We start from the raw sequence: 27,108 nt of genomic DNA on the forward strand, positions 1-27,108 counted from the left end.
TATGATTCGGTCAAAAGAGATAAATTATATAATATATTAGTAGAGTTTGGAATACCTAAGAAGCTTGTTAGTATGATAAAAATATGCACCAGTGAAACAGAAAGTAAAATTCGTGTGGGTAATAATATGTCTGACAAATTTACAATTCATGATGGGTTAAAACAAGGAGATGCATTATCTCCATTGCTCTTTAATTTTGCCTTAGAATATGCTGTAAGGAAGGTAAAAGAAACTAAAGAAGGACTAAAATTAAATGGTGTGACTCAGTTGTTAGCATATGCAGATGATGTAGACTTACTGGGGGATGATATAAATACGATTAAGAATAATGCTAAAATATTTTTCAAAACTGCTAAAGAGATAGGTTTGGAAGTTAACAAAGAGAAAACTAAATATATGCTTACAGGCCGAAACCAAGTGTTAGGTAATAATCAAAATCTAATTATTGATAACAACTCGTTTGAAACAGTTTCCCAATTCAAATACTTAGGAGTAATATTAACAAATGAAAATTATATTAAAGAGGAAATAAAAAGTAGGCTTAATTCAGGAAATGCATGTTACTTCTCTCTTCATAAACTTTTGTCTTCTCGTTTAATATCTAAGAAACTAAAAGTTAAAATATACAAAACAGTAATTTTGCCTGTAGTATTATATGGGTGTGAAACTTGGTCCCTTACATTGAAAGAGGAACATAAATTGAGAGTATTTGAAAATAAGATCCTTAGGAAAATCTTTGGACCTAAAAGGGATGAGGAGACAGGTGAGTGGAGAAGGTTACATAATTTAGAACTACATAATTTGTATTCATGTCCAGATATTATTAGAATAATTAAATCAAGAAGACTTAGGTGGGCAGGCCACGTGGCACGAATGGGAGAGGAAAGAGGAGTTTACAGGATTCTTGTTGGGAAACCAGATGGTAAGAGACCTGTAGGAAGGCCAAGACGAAGATGGAGGGACAACGTTGAGATGGACCTAAAGGAAATCGGTAGGGATGGAAAAGAGTATATAGATCTTGCTCAAGATAGGGACAGATGGAAGGCCTGTGTTGCTGCAGCCATGAACCTTCGGGTTTAAGAAGGCTAGAGAGTTAGTAGTTTATTAATGACTCAGTCGGGAAAGTGATCATGTTGAGCTCCCAGAGCTAGGTGAGCATTCCTTGATTACTTAACGCACCCCAAGTGATATGCCTTAAACGATGATCGTTATATGTAGAAGCATTCTCTAGGCAGCACATTGGCTATGGGCTTTCCTATAGCTACTCTTTCCAAAAAGGAGGACATTTACCAATTTCTGAAAAATCCACCCGGATGCCAGACAGACACCTAAAAAGGAGGACATGTCCGGACAGAAGATGATGTGTGGTCACCATATTCACTCATCCCCATCTTCGCAAATTAGCCAAAAGTAGCACCAGAAAGTAAAGTAAACACAAATCAAATCAATCAATGCCTTCTTCTCCTTCACGATTAACCACAAGGTAGAAAAGCGATGTTAAGTAACTCAGGATGAATAATGTTTTCCATTGCAAAGCTTCAGAAATAGGAGCCTCTAATTAGGATGATTTTGTTAAACTGGTCCTTGAACCTGAACTTGAAGCACTTTCATCATTGGTGTGATCTTGTCAAGGCCCACTTCCAAATTTAAATTCCACAGTTTTGTACTTTATGGGAAGATTATTTTTAGTTTTATATACATGTTTAAGTTCAGTGTCTTTCCACTTATCATGGCGATGAATGGTATTACACATGTACTTCATACACATGTGTTTGAACTGGCTTGTAAGACTCTTTGGAATGAATGTTCCACTTTGAATTTACATAGTCAACAAAAAGTAAGCTTTAGACAACGAAAAGCCACATAGAAAACCCCAGACATTGTTTACGATTGGCCAAAAATGCCAACAATCGAAACGCGCATGACATTTCAAACTTTTCATTGCAGTTCAAATTAAAAGACTAAATAAAGAAAAGCACGCTATATAGTATGTTTCCTAACATAAAACGTACAAAACTGCCTAGGCTCACTGCCATTCTTAGTGTACTGAACTGCATTTTTAACATATTAACCTTGAATGCAGTGATTGAGTTCCAAAACTAGGAGGGCAAGGACAGTTTACTTTCCCTTGGTAGATAGGATTTAGTAGGACTGCGCAAGAAAAAGTTGCAAAAAGTGGGAGGTACTGCCCCCTCGCACCACTAATTGCCACCACTGCTTGTATAAATTGCGAAAAGCACACCCCCCATTTCCAAACCGATTCTAAAGGCATAAGCGGTGGTGTTTCATTTCAACCCCATCACAGCAATCACCCACAGACAGGTAAAGGAAAAATACATAATATCCATAACAAAAATAAATAACAAGTCAATCAAATTAAACGTTCCCCATTTCTTGTGTGAAGATACATAGTATTGTTAGCTTGACTATGAAATTTTGTCCCCCAAATAATTCCCATGATGCAGGCACGTCATGAATCCCCCCCCTGTTGGCATCCCTGTCAAACACACAAGTACGGATCACCATCAGGATATGAATCTGTAATCACAAAATGCCAGTTCTCGAGTGTTCTACACCTTCCAGAAGGAACTCCACTGGTACAAGTGTTCTATTTTGGTTCTTTGTCTCAACCAAAGAACTAGAGTGTAGTGTTGCCCACGAGACGAGACTTTGGCCTGTCTCGTCTCGTGGAAATGATGTGAAATGCTGTCTCGTCTCGAAAATATTTGTTTGTCAAAGGGACACATGATCAGTCTCGTCTTGAATTTTTAAAAACCTGTCCCGTCTCGTCCCGTGGGCAACACTACTAGAGTGTCCATGGACTCACACTCCTTGGTTCACAGGCTGTCAGTCAGTGACTGTGAAAACATGCCGAACTCTTGAATATTATTGTTCTGACTGAAACATAACTCACTCCATCACCCCATTCCATTAACAATTTTCTCCTTTGAAAAGGAAACTCACTCCATTTGTCTGTATTCAAGAAAAGATCGTTTTGCCTGTGAAAACGCATGTTTAGGGCACAGAATTGAAGAACAGGAGTGATATTCAGAAATACATTATGTAAAAAAGTATGCATCTAATATGGTACTCCCTTCACAATATAGGCAGAATGAAATTACTACTGATTAATATTAATCATACACTTCAAAGCTCATGTAGCATTAAGAACATTTATCTCTGAACAATATCTGAGTAAAAGAAAATTCCGAAAGATAAAGTGCAGATGGGTATTGGTAAAAATAAAATCTACTGGTGCAGATCTTGGTTCAAAAGTGATAAAGAGGAACTCTACCAGATCAATATACTAGGTGGTCACTCTAGGATCATGATAAAATTTAATATAATTCCCAGTTGCCTTTCAAAAAATTCAAAGGTACAAGCTGATGCTTTCTCTATTTCAACCTTATGTATTACCACCTTTCACCACCCACACACATACACATATATTAACAAATTAATGAGTCTGTGTGATTCCATTGAATCCAAAAATTCTAATTTAATTCAATGTAATGGTATGGTATATACACTGTTTAATATGTTCAATTTAAGGTGTGGAGTTTTCATTTACCAATTTTACGCTCTAACTATTATCTTTAAAAAGTAAATTATGACATAATTAACATCAAAATGAAAAACCAAAGCATAATTTATGCATCAACGGTTAAAAATCTGGGCCTTACTTTTGATCCAATTTTTTCCTGGTGTGACGTTTTTCTACGCAGATCAGTAATAAAAGTATTACGTCATATTATCACGTAGAAAAGCCTCACATTCTTCCTCATTGCTTCGGTACGCCTTGCGTCAGCCTTTTATTGGGCTAGTTGGTCGAATTGCCGCTAGAGGCCCTCAGTGGCATTTCTTGGTTTACGCGATCACGCATCGAAGATAAACCCAGTTGCGAAGGGGCAGCCTCGACTTTATGGAAGCTTGGACACGTTTGGCAAGACATACCTCCTCCTACTCCGTTGACCTTCGGTAGCAGTGGCTATCTTTATCTCACGAACTCGACAAGAAGCTGCCCTTTTTTATAGACTGCATGGTGAACAATACATGAGAGAGTTGGTGTTTCGAGAGATGGAAGGAAGTAGCGGTGATGACTATGTGAAGCCCTTTTGACTGTTGGCGATTTTGATTCTTGTTCCTTCGTGGACGAAGTTGGATACGTGCGATCAAGACAGATTGAAGAAGTTCGAGGAAAAAAGGCACAAGTCGCAGTCCCGGAAGTTTGGACGTATGTGGCTAAGGACCCGTAGGAAGGCGACGTTTGGCTCTCTAGGTCGCCACCATCAAGAAACCAAGCTGTCCAATTGATTCGTTATTGAGGTATGTACTTTATGGCCATTCGATAGTGAATAGTGAAGTGTCGTCAGACGAATGTACATGTTACGCTGGATCAAATTACAAGTCGAAATATCAAGAAATGTTTTAAAAGAACGCAAACAAAAAAAAAAGGATTACAGTTGTTTCCTTCGCAATTTCACGACAACGTCACGGTTACCCCGAGAGTAATGTGATGTGACGTTCGGTTCCTTTTCTCGTTTACGAAAGGCGGATTGGGCTCTAATCGGCACAAAGAAAAAAGGAATGCACTTAACGTAATTTTGGGTTGACACTATTGGGGATAAATAGGTACACTGCGTACCTTAGTAAAAACATGTAAGAGCAGCAAAAAATAGGGTTTTCTCTAAAATGTCATGTGTATGCCAATGTCAATGATTAGGCGTTTCTAACTTTTTAAAGAAACATTTGTACAGAATTGTATATAATATAATTTGTGAAATTAGGATTGGTTAAATGGGGAAATGCATTGATGTTGTTTTATATAGGGTGTAAATGTTAACAGTTTGATCTAGTCTATTGTAATACCTTCGGGGAGAGTTAGACCATTGAATAGATGCTGGTTTCATCAAAAAGAAATGTTATATTGATGTATTTGTTGTTCATAAGAAAATATCAGCCATTTCTACATTGCGTGAGTTAATATAATAAATTTGACCACGTGTCGCAAATTATAGATTGCAGTACATATTTATCCTAAGAAAAAAACTATACCTTAAATTAAAATTGGGTAAACGAGATTGTAGTTATGTGGACACGGAACCGTGGCAGAATTTCCGCTCTAGTTTAAGGAGTTTTTTTGTCGTGTAAAAAAGCAACATCTTTTGACTTTAGTACGAACGGTATCCCTTTGTTAAATAGATCGGATTACCCCGATTAGTTGGTTCTCTCACGAGACTGAGGTGACGGTACAAAATACACGTCATTAGCCTCAAACAAATGACTTTTGTAACTGTTAGGTTTTGGTACATTTAACATTGATTCCACGGCCTCTTTACGCATCTTCCCTTTTCGCTCATTATTTGAGTACCCACCTAATTTGTTACAAAGTTCCTGGTACCAGAGCTGGTTGTACCTAATTTTTTTTTTTTTTTTTTGCTAAAGGAATTATTAATAGGGCTCAATTTTGGAAAAAAAATTCCCTTATATTGAAACTTTTGGTTATAACATCACAGCAACCCCCCCCCCAATTTTTTTTTCCAATATTTTGATTTCACCTTTGGTGTTTTGGAAATTCATGGTTGCTAGTTTTTCCGGCTGGGCAGAAATTTAAAAATTGGAAACTTCATTGGATTTTTATTACAACATACATTCATGTTGCAGTTGAGGAATTTCATTGTATGTATGTTAGTGCTGGTTAATCTTCTGTTTTGGTTATTTTTCTTTTGGAATTCGGGGCACTCTAACCGTGCGGTCCACATAATGTCAGTTCCCCTTAATGACCAATTGCATGGGTTGCCAACTTTTCCATTCCCACCTGTTAACATACAACCTTCTCCCTTTTTGCATTCTCCAACTTTTCGTACAACGAGAGAACTTTTACTACCTCCAGACCATTCTTATATCATCAATCAGATTAGATATTCGGCAGCAGTAGACCTTTTACAGGCTTTACCGCATACGGATGGTTCAGATCATGATCAATTGTTCCATTTTTTGTTAACACTTTATAGAACCTTCAAATTAAACCTTTTAGACTTAGAATCATTATTGTTTATGGCCTTTTCATCAACAACGGGATTACTACCAGACGTTTGGTATGACTCACTCATTGAGAAATTTTCATGGCCGATGTTTATAAGAGTTATCTGGTATCGATTAGTTCAGTTTTCAAAATTGCAAATGTTGGACAAATATTTAACACGAATTCAACGAACAGATGAATTTATTTCTACTTATTTGAATGATATTTATGACGCCTATCATATATTACCAATTGATTGGTCTGAATCTAGTTTATTGGAATCTGCATTGCAGAATTTACAGGATAACACTCGTTTGCATTTAATGGGTTTTAATCGACCGACATCAATGTTAAATTTCATGTGTTTGTCTAGGGAAATTTGGCCTATGGAATTATGCCATGTGGAGCAACAATTGGATGAATGTAAGTTGCAAAATATAGTTCCTCCTTCAAAAAAGGTGCAATTACCTGCAGAACGTTCAATACCTGCTTTGCCTGTACTTCATTCTCCTTCCCCTTCATTGGACGTCTTAGATAAAAAAGAACATTCTCATTCTAATGTTGTTTCATAGACAAATTACATTTCACCAAATATTCTGTCCACTTCTTTGGGTACAGAACAAGTTCCGTCATCTGAGGCTACGACTATAACTCACATAGAGCATTCCTTGACTATTATTCAAAAAGCAGTTTAGATCATTCATGCTACCTTAAATTCTACACCGGATTCGGAAAGTTCTGTGTCATTAATCGCGAGGGGATTTTTAGCAAGTTTACGTCCCAAGCCACCTGATCTTAATGATACTACTCGTAAGTTACAAACAGTAAATAGTCAGGCTATTTATCTCGATTCACGTGTTGTTTTGACATTGAAATTACAAGGTTTGTCTTGGAGGTGGAGCTTCTGGATTTCAGAAAATTTACCTTTTCCTGTTATCCTGGGATCAGATTTTCTTTCACATTCTAGGGGCACTATTTCCTTTGAACACTTAGTTGTCTCTTTTCCCTATTCCAAAGAATTAATTCCTTTTGTTCCACCAGTAAATCCAACAATGAAACATCAGGGGCGAACAAATAAGGAAGATATTATTCCTCATCCGATCAATTTACATACTAACATAGAAAGTTTATTGCAGGAATTCGACGACGTTGTTACAGAACGTGTTGGTAGTTGTACTTTAGAACCAGTTTCCATTCCTTTAATTACCAATGTTCCTTTCCGTTCTAAGCCATTTCAGCTAAACCCAACACAAACGAACATTCTCTGTCAACAAATTCAAGAATTGATGGACCAGAATATTATAGAGGCTTGCGCTTCTCCTTACGCATCACCTTGTTTCCTCGTCAATAAGAAAGACGGCGGATATCGCCTTGTATGTAGTTACAAGCACTTAAACAGACTCATCGCCTATGACAACTTTCCGCAAAGCCGTATCGATTTGATTTTTCAGCATTTACAATCTGCTAGGGTATTTTCCTGCTTGGATCTCTGCAAAAGTTTTCATCAGATACGGTTAGATGAGCCTAGTAAAGACCTAACTGCGTTCGTCACCTCCTTTGGTCAATATCGATATACTAGGGTTCCATTTGGTATAAATCTGGGTACTCAACTTTTGACACGTGCTCTAGATAAAATTCTGGGTCCCTTTAAATATAATTTTTTGGTAAATTATGCAGACGACGTATTGATTTTAAGTCCAGATGAAGAAACTCATCTGAAACATCTTAAATTGGTTCTTCAGGCATTTCGAGAAGCCGGGTTAACTGTCAATCCCGTCAAATCAAAATGGTTGCAAACTGAGATCAAATATCTGGGGTATATTTTACGTGAGGGGCAACTTGTTTTAGACCCCGACCGTATCTCTGCTATTCAGGACATCCACCCCCTAGGAACCTCAAAGCTATCCAGCGCATTCTTGGATTATTGGGTTATTATTCCAGCTTTATACCGTCGTATTCGGAGTTTACCTCCTTTTTAACAGATAAAAAGAAAAAGGGCATTGCATTTACTTGGTCAGAGAGTGACCAACAACAATTTGATCATCTGAAGCAGGTTTTTCTTAAGCATACTGTGTTAGCTTTACCAGATTTTTCTAAAGAATTTGTCTTACAATGTGATGCTTCAGGATTGGCATTGGGAGCTACCCTTAATCAACGTATGACCGACGGGTCATTACGCCCTATAGCTTTTGCATCTCGAAAACGTACAGAAATAGAACGTCGACAATCCATTTATGAAGCAGAATGCTGCGCTATCGTTTATGGATTTAAAAAGTTTGAGACTTATTTAACTGAGAAACACTTTACACTTTACTCTTTCTTGGCTTCTACGCCACCCAGAACAATACGGCAAATTTGGTCGATGGTTGCTTTACTTGTCTAGATTTTCTTATTCGGTCGAGCATATACCCTCTCGACTCAATCCCGTTGCTGATTGTCCATCAAGGATGTACTCACCTGAAGAATTCCATGTTTCTCCTTTACCTGTTACCTCCCTTGCATGTCCGCACCCAAATTTCAAATTATTCCCTTTAGTAAGTCAGACATCCTTGATCTTCAAATAAAAAGATTCTGGTTTACTACCAATAGTACAACAAAACTATAAACATTATGCCCTTTACCATGATTTACTTGTATGGCAACCCCCATGCTCTACGGTTTCATTAGTAGTTGTTCCTCAAACCCTTCAACATCTGATTTGTCGTTATTATCATGACACACCTTTGGGAGGTTCTCATTTAGGTATTCAAAAATGTACCAAGAAAATAATGTCTTTATTTTGGTGGCCATCATGTGTTCAAGACATCAAAGCATATGTCAAGTCTTGTGACACTTGTCAAAAAGCAAAATTAGTCACACAAAGCCTCCGGGATTTTTGTCATCGGAAATAATAAAACACCCTTGGCGACGTCTGTATATTGATCTTGTTGGTCCGCTTGTGCATTCGTCCAAAGGTCATTCTTATATTCTGGTGGTTGTGGATGCATTTTCGAAGTGGGTTTCTCTTTATCCTCTTCGTGGGGCCACATCGAATCAGATAGTGGAAAAACTTCGCTCTTTATTTCTTGTGTTTGGGGCTCCTTGTGAACTAGTGTCTGACAATGCTTCTTATTTTCGATCTCGTTACTTTAATTCATTTTTGTTTGAGTCTCAGGTGAAGCTTACTGGTGAATGGCTGGTTGACTTTCGCTTGCAGATGCATCCCCTTGCTTTAAAGTCAGAATAACACTTACGGATACTGGTCCCACTGGGTGCATTTTCACCAAACAGCCTTCTAAAATTACGTTGCACAGTGATAACAGACTGGCACACAAAAGTCTTCCTGCCTTCGATGGTAGCCATTTTCTCTCCTATTGTCCCTAGCGACGAAATCAATAACTACGCGACAGTTGCACTAACCACTGAAACTTTTTGAGTTTCCCTTTCCATTGATACAACTTTCAGGTATCTGAGTGTTATTAAAAGTGAGTTATTCAAGTTTGTAATCAGAAAGATCATTTGTAATAACACTAGACAGATGTCAAGATACTAAAGCATGTGAGATGTGTACAGTCAAGAGATTTCTATTTAGAAATCCATTTAGAAACACTGATGGTATGATTTCTAAATATTCAATACAGATCATTGTTTGCAATAATTACTTAATGACCTCTGTTTGGTGTGTAATCTCCTCACATGCATAACAACTTTATGTTTGTAGACAAAATATCTGATTCACATTAAATAATTAATAGATTTCCATTTCATGTGTGTGTCCCCATATGTACTCTGAAGTTATCTTTACAGGAAAATCTTGACACAAATTCAGTTTCTCATTGAGATGAAACATACTCACATGTCTATTAAAGTTATTAAAGTTACCTTTCCAGACAAAACATTTCCTACAAATTGAACAACTGAAAGGCTTCTCTTTAGCATGAATGCACATATGCAAATTAAAGTGTCTATCATTTATAAAATTTTTGTTGCAAATTGAACATTTAAAATATTACTCTTCACTGTCAAACTTCATGTGTACATTAAGTATACACCTCCAGACAAAACATCTTAGCAAATTCAACAATGGAAAAGCTTCTCCATTCTGTGAATGCTCACATGCACATAAGTTGGCCATTAGGAGCAAAACCATTGTTGTAAATTGAACAATTAAAAGGCTTCTCTTTTGAGTGAACATTCATATGTACACTAAGATCTCTTTTATAGGCAAAATAGTTAGTGCAAATTGAACAATTGGAAAGCTTTCTCCTTATTATGAACATTCACATGCATATTAAGATGATCTTTACAGGCAAAATCCTTGTTACAAATTGAACAATTGAAAGGTTTCTCTCCAGTGTGAACCCTCACATGCACATTAAGATGAACTTTACGAGCAAAATCTTTGTTGCAAATTGAACAATTGAAATGCTTCTCTTTCGAGTGAACATTCATATGTACACTAAGATCTCCTTTACAGGCAAAATATTTATTGCAAATTGAACAATTGAAAGGCTTCTCCCCAGTGTGAACCCTCACATGCTCATTAAGATTATCTTCGAGTGAACCTTCATATGTACACTAAGATCTCCTTTACAGACAAAATCTTTGTTGCAAATTGAACAATTGAATAGCTTCTCTAAAGTGTGATCCCTCACATGCTCATTAAGATGAACTTCATGGGTAAAATCTTTGTTGCAAATTGAACAATTGAAAGTCTTCTCTTTTAAGTGAACATTCATATGTACTCTAAGATCTCTTTTACGGGCAAAATATTTATTGCAAATTGAACAATTGAAAGGCTTCTCTCCAGTGTGAACCATCGCATGCTCAAGATGAACTTCATGGGCAAAATATTCATTGCAAATTGAACAATTGAAAGACTTCTCTTTTGAGTGAACATTCACATGTACTCTAAGATCTCTTTTACGGGCAAAATATTTATTGCAAATTGAACAATTGAAAGGCTTCTCTCCAGTGTGACCCCTCGCATATGCATTAAGATGAACTTTACGGGCAAAATCTTTGTTGCAAATTGAACAACTAAAAGGTTTCTCTTTTGTGTGAACACTCATAAATGTATTAAGCTCAGCTTCATGGACAAAAGTTTTATTCGAAACTGAACAATTAAAAAGCATCTGTGGTTCACGGGTTATCAAGTCTCCTTTGTCAGAGAAAGTATAGTTGGAGATGAGACCTATACATTGCTTTCTTCTGGTATTAGCCTTGGAACCATCAACATATGTCTTGCTTGGAAGGGTTTTTGGTAAAGGTTCAGACTCAAAATTTTCTTCTCTACTGATACGTTCTGTAATTTCTCTTGGCTGCTCTTGTTCACTTAACTTTCCTGCAGACACTAGCAAATGTGGAACTGACCTTGGGACTCCTTGTATCTGTTCTTCCACATAGTTCTTGATCAGGTAGCTGAAAAAAATATGATACAAACGTATTATCACTTTCTGGGTAAATAATGAGAATGACTGACATGTGCAAATCTATGAAAGGAAAGGAGAGTAGAATAGACTTGATGGGGACATACTCATGAAAAGGTAAATACATGTATATTATTATGTGGAACTTTCAGCAAAAAATGCAGACTCGATCATGACTCGAACCTGTGTCTCTGGTGTTCCATGTCAGGATTCCATGTATTCCAACAGAAACGAAAAATCAGGCGAAACCAGTTCAGCTTGGTAGCTCATAGTAGTACATAAGCGTAGCTACGAGGTGTGCCGGGCGTGCCTAGGCACACCCTAATGGGCTGCTTTATGAAAGAGAATTAAAGACATATTTCAATAAGCATCTTTCTACAGGGTGGCTACAAACAAGCAGAAATAAAATTCCCTGACGTTTCCAGGTTTTCCAGGACAAAATTTACATTTTTCTCTGAGAATTACAAACTAAACTAAATCCATGTTTTTTTGCAAAATGGAAATAATAAACTCGTACAGATCCACGTATGGTATTGTTAAGTACTAATATCATCTTCTATGAAATTCACGTAATTTTTCTTTTCTCTATGATTTGAATTCAAACTGCAAAATAGTGAATTTGGAAAATTATTACAATTCACAAGCTAGGGAAGGATTACGGAATTTTGTCATATGCAGTAAGTTTAAAATAAAATATTTGATTATTTTTAAAGTTACGACTAAATGAGTTAAGAGTGAAGAGTGATTGATTAAGAAATACAATTTGTAATTTATCAGTCTCCTTATACATTCTCGGTATTATATGTTGATATTTCCACTGAGGTTTGGAACCCTCTGCTTGCAAGAACCATGAGTTCGGACTCATTTTTCAATGCATAAAGCTACTTCTCTCTTCTCTGTAAAGCAAACAACTTAACTCTTGCATATAAGTGAAACAATTGAATCGAACAAAATAAAGTGTCATATTTCCTTACATTACCAATGAGATTTCTGCTTCAGTACAGTATATCCAAGTGAAGCACTGTGAAACTGACAACATGCAGTTATACCATTAATGCTGACGAAAAGGGTTGTAGGTTACCGATTAGAAATTTAATGCAAGGGATTTATAGAATAGCATTGTATAGGTACCTGATTTAGCTAACCACACATTAAAACAGGAACACTAATAATATAAGCTTCTGAAAGTTCATATACGAGGGGAGTGCTGAAAAAAGCTCCAATGGTGTCTATACGCAGCACTAGTGGTCGGAGAGCGACACACACACATGCAGGCCAGAAGAAGTTGCATGTAGCTGTAATTTGGTACAGTTACAATGCAGCCGTTTTAGGACAGTTCTAGGTTAAATATTGCAGCTCTCACACAGTCTCCCACCGACTGCGATGTAGCCAACATTGCATGCTCAGAATTTGGCACAGAGCCACCAGCAATGGTGTGAGGTGTGCAGACCGGACGTCGTGAGTATGGTCAGACGATGGTGCAGACAATTCACGGAAGGCCAATCGAATGTGCACAACCCCATACAGCTGAGTACACACGGGCCCTTTGCATCACTTCAGGTGAGAGATCCTGAACCACTCCCTGTACAGCCCTGAACTTGAATGTACAGACTTTCATCTCCTTGTTTAACTGAAGAGGTTTCTGGCAGGGCAAGGTTTTGACAGCTACACTGTGGTAGAGATAGTTCCAGTCTTTGCCGTCAGACACACATGCCATGGGCATACAAAATTTAGTGCCACGCTACGACGAAAGCTAGAACAACGGTGGTGATTATGCCGAAAATTAGGATAGGACTCACTGTTACTAATGCAATTACTTACAACTGATATTCTTGTTTTATTTATGCCTAATCGGTAGGGACCTTGATATTTTTTCTTTTCAAATTGGTGGATTTTCTTATTTTTTACTATATGGTGTTATTTTCCCCAAAATTAACATTTTCATTTTAGCACATTTTCTGGCAAATATCTGAAATTATACCTTCATGGTGTTTTTAAACTACTCTTGCAAATTGTAAGTGACATGGCTTACACCTCTTCGTGAGAGTTTGATATCTTGAAAGTTATTTTGGGAAAGTTATTTTCCATACCCCCTTCTTAATTTTAAGGTAAGGATTTTAGACAATTGAATTTTTCCTGTATATACTGAAGGGTGCATAATGACCATAAGTGGCGACGCACCCAAAAAAATTAAAATAAATCAATCTCACGTGACAGATACGGATATATAATGGCACCAAAAATTGGCATTATCTTTTTTGGACTTGTTAGTGTTAAGTTTCCCGAAATTCGCATTTTTATTTTAGAATATTTATCTGCCAAATATATATGTGCTTTTAAACTATTATTTTAAATTGTAGGTCACAAGATCTACATATTTTTGTGACAGTTTGATATGTTGGAACAGATTTTTGAGGAAGTAAAAGTAAAGTGCTGCCCTGCACTTTTCCTTGACGGTGTACACGGGGTGTGGAGTTAGGGCCCCGCAATTTCTTGATCACGGCTGAAGGTGGGGGTGATGTGATCAGCACCACACTCCTGGCTACCTTTATTCCTCCAAGTTTCCTCAAGGTACCAGCATATGATGCTGGGTGGGCACCGGAATATTTTGAATAGGTGGAAAACATCCTGGTTCTCCCCTGCAGGGGATCAACCGTGGGTCTCTCGCACAGTAGTCAGATGCCCTAACGACTGAGCTTCATTATTACTCGCTCGACAAATGCCGATGGCGCGCACTTAGCTTGGTAGTTCAAAACATATCTCGTGCGACAAATACAAAGATGTGGCTCCCATGTGACGGTAGATACACACTCGATCTCCTGTTAGAACCCTGCCACTTTGCTCTGTGATGCAAATGGTTTTGATAAAAGTTGAAAAAATTGTGCGAAATACATGATTTAATGTGGCTGTCGGAATTATTCCATGTACATATAACTCTATAGTTTACTCTTGAGTAAAATGTTGGAAAACTTGCATGTTCTATGTACACAAACATGGCATAGAAAAGACAAGAATGTTGGATTTTATGGAATGTTTTCTTTGTTTTAGGACATTTCTTTTTTTAAAAAAAAAAACACTAAAAACGCCAACAATTCACATTTTATGCCAAATTCGCATTATTTCGATATCTCGAACGGGCAAAAAATGTGTCCAGGCATCACTGCACATTCATAAACACAACTTCGCAGCAATTACAATTTTTCACGGTTTTGGCGTTTGCAAAAAATCAATGTCCCTACTCATTGGAAATTACTTTCTGGCCACCCTTCGTATAAATCAGTAGATGGAAAGGGAAAATTTAGCAGGGCTGGCAGAGAAAAGTCAATTCTTGAAGAAAGTGATTTGCTTTTATGATTGAATGATTCGAGTAAATATGATATTAAAATATTTACATATTTATTATTAGTATTTTATTTCATAATATTGGACATTAACCTTACTCAGTGAGATATTAATGACTATATCTCATGAGTTTAAACAGACAGGACAGAGAGTGGCGTTAATTTCATTGCAATACTAGTGTTGCAGTAAATTTGAGGTAGGGAGCATTCACTTGTCAATTTTTATAAGGTTCACCAATGCAGATTTATGTTTCACTTTTTCGTGATATTATTCAATATATATCCCGTTTGGTTGGATTCCTCTTGATATCTAAGATGTCAATGTCTACAATGTCATTGTAAACGTATGTTAACTTGTGCAAAACCAGTAGTAAGTCAGGATGATGAAAGAAAACCTTTGTAAGCACTGCTACATTAATTAAGGCGAAGTGAGCCAGAAGAGTAATAAAATTCCAGCAGCATATTTGCAGTCTAAAGCTCTTCTTGTTTATGCATGCGATTTTTGTTGGATGTTGCAGTCTATGCAATTTCTGTCGCATATTGTATTGAGATACTTTGTCAGGTGGCGATATTGGATAAAAATCGTATGTATCAATGGAACCTATTTGTTTCCATGTTCCTTCAGTTTGCCCAACAAAATACCTTACTACGACGTCGGATAACTATCGGACGGCCCCACCCGCTCGCATCCCCTCCATCTGTTGACAAGTCCCCTTACTACTCCCACATGGACAAGAAAAAAATGATAATTCAATGCATTTTCCACGTAATATTTAGAGGCTTAACCTTTACTCCCCTGATGATACCATATGGTATCATCAGAGTAAGGTCGTACTGGCCCGATGATACCGTATGGTATCATGGTGCTGATTACGAAATGAATGTACTTTTTGGACAAACATGGACGGGCCTTGTGTGGAAAAACAAAATTTATTGAAGGAAACAAAGACATTGCCACATCCTATTTTTCTACATAGTCTCCGCCCTTAGTGATACATTTTTCCCAACGTTGTGGTAGGTTCTTGATGCCATTCTCGTACAATGAAGCTGGGCGGGTAGCCAACCAGTTGCGCACAAAGGTTTCCACCTGATCGTTGGTCACAAATCGCTTGCCCCCAAGTGCTTCTTTGAGGGGTCCGAACAGGTGAAAATCACATGGTGAAAGGTCTGGGCTGTATGGTGGATGCGGAAGCGGTTCCCAGTGCATTTCCACCAGTTTTGCCACTTAACACCTGCTGTATGGGGTCTAGCGTTGTTGTGGAGGAACAAGACCTGGCGGATGGGACAGCCTCGTCGTTTGCGTCGATACTGCACCTTAACTTGATCCAGGAGGCCGCAGTAGTAGGGTGCATTGATGGTCCGACGTTCGTGTAAGAAATCCACCAGTAGGATCACCCTCCAGTCCCAAAACACCGTGGCCAACACCTTCCCCGCAGACAACCAAACTTTGGACTTCACGGGGTTTCCTTCGCCTTTCCTCCTCCACTCCATGCTGGCACGCTGGGATGCTGGGGTGTAATGATGCACCCATGTCTCGTCACAGGTAACGATGTGATGCAAAAATGCTTCCCCTTCCACGTCAAAACGAGTGTGAAGCTGGCGAGCAATGCAAACTCGGTCATCTTTTTGAGCAACATTCAGCAGCTTGAGAACCCACCGAGCTGTGATTTTGCGGAAGTCCAAGTGCTTTGTGATGATTGATTGGACACTTCCATAGCTCACACCAAGTTCTGCCGCAATTTGCTTCACAGTGACTCGGAGATCCTGTTCGACAAGCTCACGAACACGAGCCATGTTGTCATTCGTCACACTGGCGCGAGGACGACGGGGGTGCACTTCATTTGCAACACGTTCACGGCCTTGCTGGAATTCCTTACACCACACCTTCACTCTTGCCCACGTGAGGGTACCATTCCCAAACTGGGCCTGCAGTCTCCGGTAAATTTCGGCCAGTTTGACGTTTTCCTGGGTGAGGAACTTTATGATTATGCGTTGTGCAACAGACACTGGCACACTCTGCTAACTCATCGTGAGAGCTACTAAACGAAGCATGTGACACGCCGGCTGTTCTGCTTCCTGACTCACGACAGCCCCACCTACCGGCCGCACATGCCCAATCACACCCTGCTACCCATTCCGAAGCTTAGCCAATCAAGGCTCATTCATATTTGATTCACCTATGTTTGGGTGGAAACTCTGACACAGGTCTGGAGCAAGCCTGGGAAATTCATATTGACCAACCTCCCCCTTCTTTGCAACATATCCATGCCACATTTCCGAACAGTTTCACATTTTGGCTCATTATTCAACTTGTATGGCACCCAGGAATATGAAACATGTTTCAATCTCTTTGGAAACATCCATTCTTTGAAGAGAATACTAAGGTTTGCGCCTTCTTCCCAAAACAGCGGGAGAAGAGGTTACAAATTCCAGATTTATTTTCTTTTAAATTCGGTGGTCGCGCCCTCAACACCCCCCCCCCTTTCCTCAGTTCGGCGTTCTGAATTGTACACGGTTGCATGCTCTGATGTTTTAGCTGCAAAACAAAACTTATTCCAAGTAGATTGCTCCCATAGTGCCCGAGTTATAACAATTTTCCTCCAAAAATGCAAATTACCTATTTTTCGTAAAAAAAAAAATAATCACATCTTGGCTTATTATTGTATGGCACCCAAAAACTTGAACCATGTTTCATTCTCTTGAGAAATGTCCATTCTTTGAAAAGAATACTAAAGTTCGCGCCTTCTCCCCAAAATAGCGGGAGAAGAGGGGGCAAACTACAGATTTTTGTTTTTTTCTATTGAAATTCAGGGGGATGTCCCCCCCCCCCAAGCCGCCCATCTTCCGTCCGGTGTTCTGAATTGTACACGGTTGCATGCTATGATGTTTTAGTTGAAAAACAAAACTTATCCGAAGTAGATTGCTCCCATAGTGCCCGAGTTATAACAAATTTCCTCCAAAAATGCAAATTACCTATTTTTCGTAAAAAAAAATAATAATCACATTTTGGCTTATTATTCAACTTGTACGGCACCCAAGAACATGAACCATGTTTCATTCTCTTGAGAAATGTCCATTCTTTGAAAAGAATACTAAAATTCGCGACTTCTCCCCAAAATAGCGGGAGAAGAGGGAGCAAACTCCATATTTTTATGTGAATGCAATAGCACATAACAGAACAGAATGTGATGTAAGGGTGAAATTAGGACCGTACAAACCAAACCTGGTGGTTTTCCCTAGAAGTAGAACAGGTGGGAAAGTAGCTGGTTTCACAGTTACAATGGTTGGAATATAGTATAGCTGTTGACTCTGCATCTTGTTTTTACTGCAGAGTTTTTGCTTCAAACAATGCATCAGTGAGAGAGCACCTTGATCAAGCATTCATTAGACGAGATTTTAAAAACTGGCATAGAGCAAACAAATGTTATCGAAGTCATGAAAAATCTAAAGGACACCAGCAAAGCTTAAGTTCCTGGTTAAACTACAATAAAAATAAACCAACTGACGTCCAATTAGATGAGTGTAAGAAGGCTTTTCTTTCAAAGCAAGGACAAACAAGACTGCAAAATCGACAAATCATGGAGAGGCTAATAAACATAATTCTTTGTCTTACAAAAGGAGGCTGCCCATTGAGAGGTCATACTGAGAATAAATAATCATACAACAGGGGGTTATTTCTAGATGAAGTTGATTTAATTTATATTTTATTTTTTTATTTTACCTAAAGTTTCAGATACAGTACTGAATGACCATTTTACACTGAAACAGTAACAGCAAGCAATAACAATAACAACAACAACAAAATAGAGTACAAGATGTCACTGGAAACAAATCAAAATTACACATACATTGTTAACAATTTTCTAAAACTTTCTTCTGGCAAGAATATGTCCACATTTGGAGGCAAGTTATTATATGAGTGAGGAAGCCTGTAGAAAAGAGACCGCTGTAGAAGGGAGAGCTTTGTGGTGGAATTGTGAAAGTTACATATTTCCAAATATGACCCCATTTTGAAAGAACACTTAGTGAATGGGCCAAAAAATTGCACTTACTTAAGTCCACAAATTCGTTTGAGTTCGTCTTTTGTCTCACGATGCTGCATTCAGTCCTACAAATTATCCTGAAGGTTAGCAAGTTACTCCAAAGTCCAGATGTAAATCTACTTTCAGCTGTATCTAGTGTCAGATCGCTTCGCAATGCTGTGGAATCCATGAGAAATTCTTTTCAATCCATGGAACTCTTCAACAAAGCTATTAAGGTCTGTGATAGTCTGGAGATTTCAATTCCTCAAGTGAAGAGGCGCAAAATTGCAAAGACTCTTGACGAATCAGTCAGCTAGCAGTATTTATACGAAACAAAGGAAGAGGAGATGAGAATTTCTTGTTATTATCCTCTTTTAGACTCAGTTGTTTGTGGTATTCATGAGAGATTTCGCCAAGAAACTCTTGGGGTCATCAGTGCCATGGGAAATCTGGTTGACTTGAATGTAAAGGATGAAGAAATAGCCGTCTTAGCTAGAACTTTCAAATTGTCAGGCGACGAGTTGGAAGCAGAAGTAAGACTTCTGAAAGGAAAATCCTCTGTACCTAAGGGAAGTTCTTTTGTTACGCTATAGGAGTGGTTTGAGTGGTTGGAGAAAGAAGAGAGAAATAAGATATTTACTGCCTTCTACTCTGTACTACAGTGCTTTACTTCTATACCTGTCACAAGCTGCACGTGTGAGAGGGCTTTCTCCAAGCTTACCCAAGATAAAACTAAATTAAGAGCAACTCAGAAGCAAGATAGATTGGAAGCCCTGCTCTTGCTATTTGTGGAACAGGAAAAAGCTTCGTCTATTGATGTAAATTAAGTTATTGATGAGTTTAAGAAGAATGTAGCTTTTGACAGACGTCTCTTGTTATGGATGACGTGTATTTTGATGTATTTGTTTGTAACATTTATGAACATTTTGTGTGTGTGTAATTTCTATGCAATTTTTCTACTACATATATTCAGAAATTTTCAACACTGTCATTTAGTGAATTTATATTCCTTTACAAACATCAGTGCAGTTAAAGAGTCAAGTGATTGTATTGCAAAATATACTATTAAAAAGGTACAATACCTCATTATTTTTCCTTTGTGCACAGCCAAATATAAAGTTCTAGCTACGCCTATGTTTATGTATATCAATAGTGTGACAATATATTGTCATTGCTTTGCAAATTTACATTCATTCAATCTTCTTTTTATTCTTCTTTCTGTAACAAAACTACATTTCTGGAAGATTAGCTGTAGAGAAGCTACTCTTAAAGTGTAGTCATCTGATTACTGCTAATATATTTGATCAATACTGGTGCAGTACCAAAGCAAAAATAGTGACAGGATAAAATTAAAAGCTGTCTATTAATTAGATACAAATAAATTTTATAAAAATTCATAAAAATGGAAAGTATGCTGCATTTGATGAAAGGACGAACCTAGATTTATATCCCAGTGTAGATGCGAGAATATAGTCAAATTGGACAGGTCAGACTCCAAACTTATTACTGAACATGAATGCTGAAACTAAAAAGGCTTGGAATCTTGCCACCTTTTGGTGTGAGGATACTCAACTTTGGACTAGGAAAAAGTAAAGCAGTCGCTTGGTGGGGTTTATTGCCTGTGTTCTGCAGGGGTGTCTCTTGCCCCAATGTGGTTGCGCCACTGATATGGACACAAAAATATAGTAACAATATGAAGTACCTGTGTGATTCCAATGTATCCAAAAATTCTAATTTAATTTAATTAAACAGTATATTTAAAACATTTAATTTCAAGTCCTTAGTTTAAATTTGTCATTTCACATACTCAGACTTGAAATACATCTACAAACACAAGTCACACAAATGTTATGGTGTATATTCCAAACTGCGAAAATTTGTTAATTGTGTAAGAATTTCAAACTCAAATCTACCTAATCATCTTCAAGAAATCTTATCTTGCAATAATCTTCTGTTTGTCAGATTGCTCTACAAAGGACAGTAACAAAGTAAACAGATCAAGAGAATTCTGTTTTTCACATAACATAATTTTCCTTCCTCGATAAAAATATAAACTCAACTGAGAAAATCTCGCCTCAGTGCATTTATTAATATGTATAAATTCAAGCATAATTCACGCAAACTTCCTGGAATTCAAGGAATTCCAGGTGAGTAGCCACCCTGTTTAAATTAAACACTATACCAACACTAAGCATTATATTTTAAGAATCAAGGTTATTAATGAATATCGAGAATATCGCTTGTCTTGTAATGCAGCTATAGTATAAATCTTCACGTTCACCTTGGAAAAGCGTGCAACACACATTCTTGAAACACATCAATGAAAGTGAAGAGAGCAAGAAAATTTTTACATCCATTTCTTTACAGGATTTCAAGAATATTGATTTAATGGGTGTCAATAATTTCTTTTGATCCCGAGATATTTAGTCTTTTCCAGCTTCTCTTTTCGCACGTTCGGGGTCGAAAAAACGTGTGGATACCATATCGCAAAATGCAGTCTCCAAAATTTAATGTTCAAACTCTCCCTCCACTACAGAAATCCCTTTACAATCTAAGATTTAACAATATTTCAAGAGCTTCCTATCTCTCCATTTAAATTTAATACTCAATCTTACCATCAAAATTTCCATGCCAATTTTAGACTTACTGTTGATATTGAAGAGTGGATATTATCCCCCCTTCCCAAACGTTTAATTCAGAACCCCCACCAGAATCCACGTGTCAATTAAGGCCTAATGTATGTAGGAGTTGGATATTTCTCCCCCCCCTTTCGATAATACCCTTAAACACTTTATTTCCTTCGTCTAATGAATTAAATATGGTGTATTTAAGGTGTAAAATTTTTACACACCTATATTTTGGGAAAATATATAAATACTGAATATTATATTATTTGAATGGAAAAAATCCCCCCAAAAATCTTGATGGTGCAGCCTGGGCACCCCTGGAGTTCTGTATAAATTGTTGTTGATATGCTGAAGAGTGACACATGGTAAATTGCTCAGGAAAAGCAGAGAAAGAAATTATGACAAATATAAAATGCGAAATGTTTATCAAACCACAATTTTATGTTAATAAGTCTTTATTGCTTAAGTCAAGAAACAACAAGATTCAGAAAGACATTATCTTTAGTATGCTTCAAACAGACAAGTACAGATCACCATCAGAATATGCATCTGTAATTACAGAATGCCAGTTCTCAACTGTTCTACACCTTCCAGAAGAAACTCCACTGGAACAAATGTTCACATTTGGTTCACGCCCTCAACCAAATAACTAATGTATCTATGAAAACACACTCCTTGGTTGACAGGCTGTCAGTCAGTGACTGTGAAAACATGCTGAACTTTTGAACACTCTATTGCAATGTCAAAAACACAACTCATCCCTCCCATTCAAATAGCTCTTTCTTTCTTTGAAATGGAAACTCACTGCAGTTCTCTGCATACAAGAACAGATTGCTTTACCTTCACAAAACTCATGTTTAAGCTACAGAATTGAAGAACACCAGAAAATGCATTAAAGAAAATAGTATGCATCTAATACAGGACTTCCCCCTTCACAATACAGGCTGAATTAAACTACTATTCGTTAATACTACTGATTTGCTTCAAAGCTCATATAGCAATAAGATCATTTATCTATGAACAATATCGGAGTAAAAGTAAATTCCGAAAGGTACAGTGCAGCTGTGTATTGGGCAAAAAAATCTGCCGGTATGGATATGGATACAAAAGAGACAAAGTGGAACTCTACTAGATCGATGTAGTATACTTACAAAAGAAAACAAATATATAAGGAGCCATCAAATAAAAAGGTCCAATGGAAAATATCCCGAAATATGTGTTACCTGCGACAGTGCTTTTGGGTGCTGTGTATACCCGTAGGTGTATGTGACACGTCAGTGGCAAGGGATCAGCACATGCGCAATGTTGACTCGGGTGGCATTGGGTCATTGGCTAATCACTTCTCTGGCTCCCCTCCAGGTAAAACATGGTACTGTGTGACGGAACAATGGAGGAGCTGTTCACGGACGTGACCATGAAAGAACAGCGTGGTGTGATACGCTTTCTGCACGCTGAAGGTATGCATCCAGCAGACATTTACCGGAGAATGCAGGCTGTATATGGTGACAAAATGTGTATCGGACAAACAAGTGAGGAAATGGTGTGCACAGTTTCATGCTGGATGCAACACATTGAAGGACGTTTCGCAGCAAGGACAATTGACAAAGCGCATTCCTGTTGTGAAAGTGAATGCTATTAACAACACTCATTCAAGAAGACAGAAGGACACACCATTAATGTCAACACATTCTGAGAAACATTGCATCATCAACGGACAGCAATAAAGCATAAGCGACCCAGCAAGCTCAGCACAGGCTTCATTTTACTGCACAATAATGTTCGTCCCCATGTCGCCATTCAAACACAAGACCTGTTGAATTCTTTTGGTTGGGAAGTGCTCGACCACCCTGCTTACATTCCTGACTTGAGTCCATGTGATTTCCACATTTTCGGCCCAATGAAGAAACACCTATGCTTTGGACGCAGATCTGCAGGCTGCAGTGACAGAATGGTTTGCCTCACAACCCAAGGACTACTTCTACCAAGGCATTCATCAGTTGGTACCCAAGTGGGATAAGTGCCTTACTTCATATAGCAAAAATGTGTAGTCACCAAGGCATTCATCAGTTGGTACCCAAGTGGGATAAGTGCCTTACCTCATATGGCAAAAATGTGTAGTCAATGTCAGTAATAAACTCTGTATATGGAAATGGACCTTTTCATTCGATGGCACCTTATATATTCTGAATGAGTATAATTGTTACTGTGCTGTACTATCAGGATAGACAGAGGTGGGAGGAGGTGGGGGGGTAAGGTTGTTGGATTCAGTCTCAACTTTGTCCTAATTATGATATTCAATAAATCAGAGGTTCAAGTACAATATTCATTCATTTTTTTAAAACATCTATACAGAAACTACACATGAGTAGTACAGGAAGTGATCATTTTGGTATCATGCTGTCCTTTCTTCTTGTAATAGGTCACACTTTTTTACCTTGAATTGTCCTTTGTTATGAATTCTCATAGGTGTATTAAGTTTCTTCATGGATAAAATCTATGTTTCAAATTAAACAATTAAAAGGCTTCACATTGATGTGAAATTTCATATGCACATAATACACTCCTTGCAAAAAATTTGCAATATTGTTACATTAGGCACAAGTTTGGAATACTGTTATATTTGGAAGTAGGTGTTACGCACAGTGGCATATGTTGGTGAAAACATAAGAATATCCAGCAGACACAGATAGTATGTGCATTCCAAGGCTGTGCCTATCACCTAATGCCTAATATAACAATATTCAAACTTTTTTGTAAGGAGTGTATATGGAACTTCTAATGTGGGCATTTAAAAGGGTTTTGATTGTGATGAATATTTAGATGAGCATTTCAAAACCAATCTTCATTTAAAAGAATTTTGATTGTGATGAATACTTAGATGAGCATTTCAAAACCAATCTTCTGAAGTATTCATAATAAAATAACTAATACAGTCAGACATAGTGTTTTATTATAAAAGATCAGTGGAAAATAAAAAAAACACAACATACTTTTAAGGTTTTGCCATTTCACATTAACCAGCAAAATTAAGTGCTGATTTCTCAAGAATTGAAATGTTTGAAATATAATGTATTTTGTTACTTACAGATTTCTTCAACATGTATATAAAAAAAGGTAAAGTGCTCCCCTGTGCTTAGCACCACGCCATGAAGGCGTATAGGGGGTGTGGGGGTAACGCCCCACACTTTCTTGATCCGGTTGTGAGTGGGGGTGATGTGATCAGCATCATGCCCCTGACCGCCTTTACCCCCCAGGGTTTCCCCCAGGTACCCATGTCATTCGACGCTGGGTGGGCGCCGGAGCCGCTTCCAACATTAGAAAAGTTCCCGGATTTGAACCGGCCGGGGATCGAACCAGGGACCTTGAGCAGGATAGTCAGACACGTTACCGACTGAGCCACCGCGGCCACTTCAACATGTATAAACCAATATATTCTTATCAGTGGCGGCGATTGGGTTACGAAACTGGGGGGGGGGGCAAAGACAGTATATTTCCCTTTGTAGATAAGGTTTAGCATAGTGCAAGGGCAAAAGTGGCGAAAAGTGGGGGGGGGGGCAACTGCCCCCCCCCCCACTCGTCGCGACTGATTCTGATACACAAAGAGTAACACTACAACAAACTCAAATTTGAACACAAAATACAGCCTGCAGCCTGCTTTTCGGACACTTCCTGGCGAAATGTTCTTCATGTGCTGTGACCTCCATCATTTCCCTTTGTACCCCCATTCGATACCTGCATTCCATGTCGGACATACGTATTCCCGGGAATCACTCACTTCTTGTGGGGAATCCCTGCCACATTCATTTTCGACACGCGATTTGTGCATCATTCGCTAGTCCAGGTGTGTTTTCTTTGGGGATATCGTGCCGCATCTTGTTTATGAGTACTATTGTCGGCATCTGGAGGTGTGAAGTCCATTTTCACACGATTTCGGCATCCTCTAGCTCTGACATGGTGCGTCATTCGACAAAATTCCATTGATTCATTTCACTTGGCCATTCACCTCCTCCGCGTTGTAAATGGAATTTTGCACCACCCTGTATATATATTAGTGGCCGCGGTGGCTCAGTCGGTAACGCGTCTGACTACCATGCTCAAGGTCCCGGGTTCGATCACCGGCCGGTTCAAATCCGGAAACTTTTCTAACGATGGAAGCGGCCCCGGCACCCAGCCAGCGTCGAATAACATGGGTACCTGGGGGAAACCCTGGGGGGTAAAGGCGGTCAGGGGTGTGATGCTGATCACATCACCCCCACTCACGACCGGATCATGAAAGTGTGGGGCGTTACCCCCACACCCCCTATACACCTTCATGGCGTGGTGCTATGCACAGGGGAGCACTTTACCTTTTTTACCCTGTATATATATATATTGCATAAACCTCCTGATCTAACTCAAATTTAGCAACCAAAATCATTACAAATACGGAACTACTTCGGTTGAGTGCCACACTCACCTGCAAGTAACAGCATGGCAGATCTGACCACAAGTAGTACCAGGTTAAAATCAAGTGAAATTTTCTGCCAAATAGAATAGTGAAATTCATTTTACAATCATTTTCAAGTTATTCAATGTTAAGAATAAAGACTGCCATTGTTACGTTCATGCTATTCATTAATGTTAGTTTCCTTGTTATGTAGTGAAACAAGATGTCATTGATCAAAGTAGAGAACATTAACATTAGCTTACATTGTGGTGGACAGAGTGCAAGGATAGTTACACACCTCAACCGCACACATCCTGAGAGACGACCGGCCAATTGCTCATAGCACAGTGGTGGCACTCATCCAGAAATTGAAGCAAAGGGGGAGTGTGTGTGTGTGGTCACTACGATGCAGCAAGCACTGTTTGGAATTGCTTGTGAAAAACTAACAAAAGCCGAAAGCCACCCTTTCTGGTTTTAGTGGGGGGCACATGCCCCGTTCGTGCAATTTTTTTCGTGCAAATGGGAAGGGTATGTTTGAAATGCAGATTCGGAAAGGCGGGGAAAAAATATGATTGTCATATGAAACATTTGACTGTACCACCTACCGTTTTCCGTGTAGAAAATGGTTTTGCAAAAAAAGGAAGTTGAGCCAAATTGAGTATGCTGAGCTTCAAAATTAAGATAAGTGCAGCACATAACAGTTTCGGAAAGTGCAGGACACAAGCTTTACAACGATATGCCACACGATGACTGCGGGACTAAAAAAGGATGAAACCACGTGACCCAAAAAAGGGGGTCTAAAGTTAGGGAAGAACTCGAAAATTTCAAATGGCAAGGGGGGTCGAGTAATACCTAATTTTAAAGGTCACAGAAAACGTGAAAAGGATGCAAACATGATTTTGTAATCCACTGACCGGTTTCAGAATGGCGACCAAAACAATTCCGACCCCTGATGTTGGAGTTCCAAAGTGAGGAATTTCATACGTAAATAGCAAAACAGAAACACTGGACAGAGGACACTAGATCCTGTACAAAGAATGCCAGCGGAACAGCTGTTTATTCATGACAAGGTTTCTAAATGGTTACTGGTTCGCCCATGCCACCCGTCCCATGTAACGTCAGTGTGCTGAACGTCCGGGTGAGAGGTTTGCGGTTTCGTATTAGTACATGCCTCTGTGAGTGTACAACATGCAGTGAGTAGAACCTCAGGTCCTTTGTGTACGAGTAGGAATAAGCATAAGCCAACGTGTTGGGTAGGC

The 27,108-nt window shown here is 38.5% G+C and overlaps 1 protein-coding gene across 1 annotated transcript in view; it reads right to left on the minus strand.

Moving 5' to 3' along the window:
• Positions 1–9,186: 9,186 nt before the first annotated feature.
• Positions 9,187–27,108, minus strand: part of LOC145996271 (uncharacterized) — a 96,741-nt gene continuing 78,819 nt past the window's right edge. Inside the window, exons 4-5 of the mRNA XM_083132698.1 lie at positions 11,301–11,425; positions 9,187–9,299 (exon numbers count right to left, since the gene is read on the minus strand). Of these exons, the coding sequence (XP_082988824.1) occupies positions 9,187–9,299; positions 11,301–11,425 (238 nt within the window). The remainder of the gene's footprint in view (positions 9,300–11,300; positions 11,426–27,108) is intronic.

The sequence above is a fragment of the Lepisma saccharinum genome, chromosome 12, assembly GCF_977018435.1.
Source record: "Lepisma saccharinum chromosome 12, izLepSacc3.1, whole genome shotgun sequence".
Lineage (NCBI taxonomy): Eukaryota > Metazoa > Arthropoda > Insecta > Zygentoma > Lepismatidae > Lepisma > Lepisma saccharinum.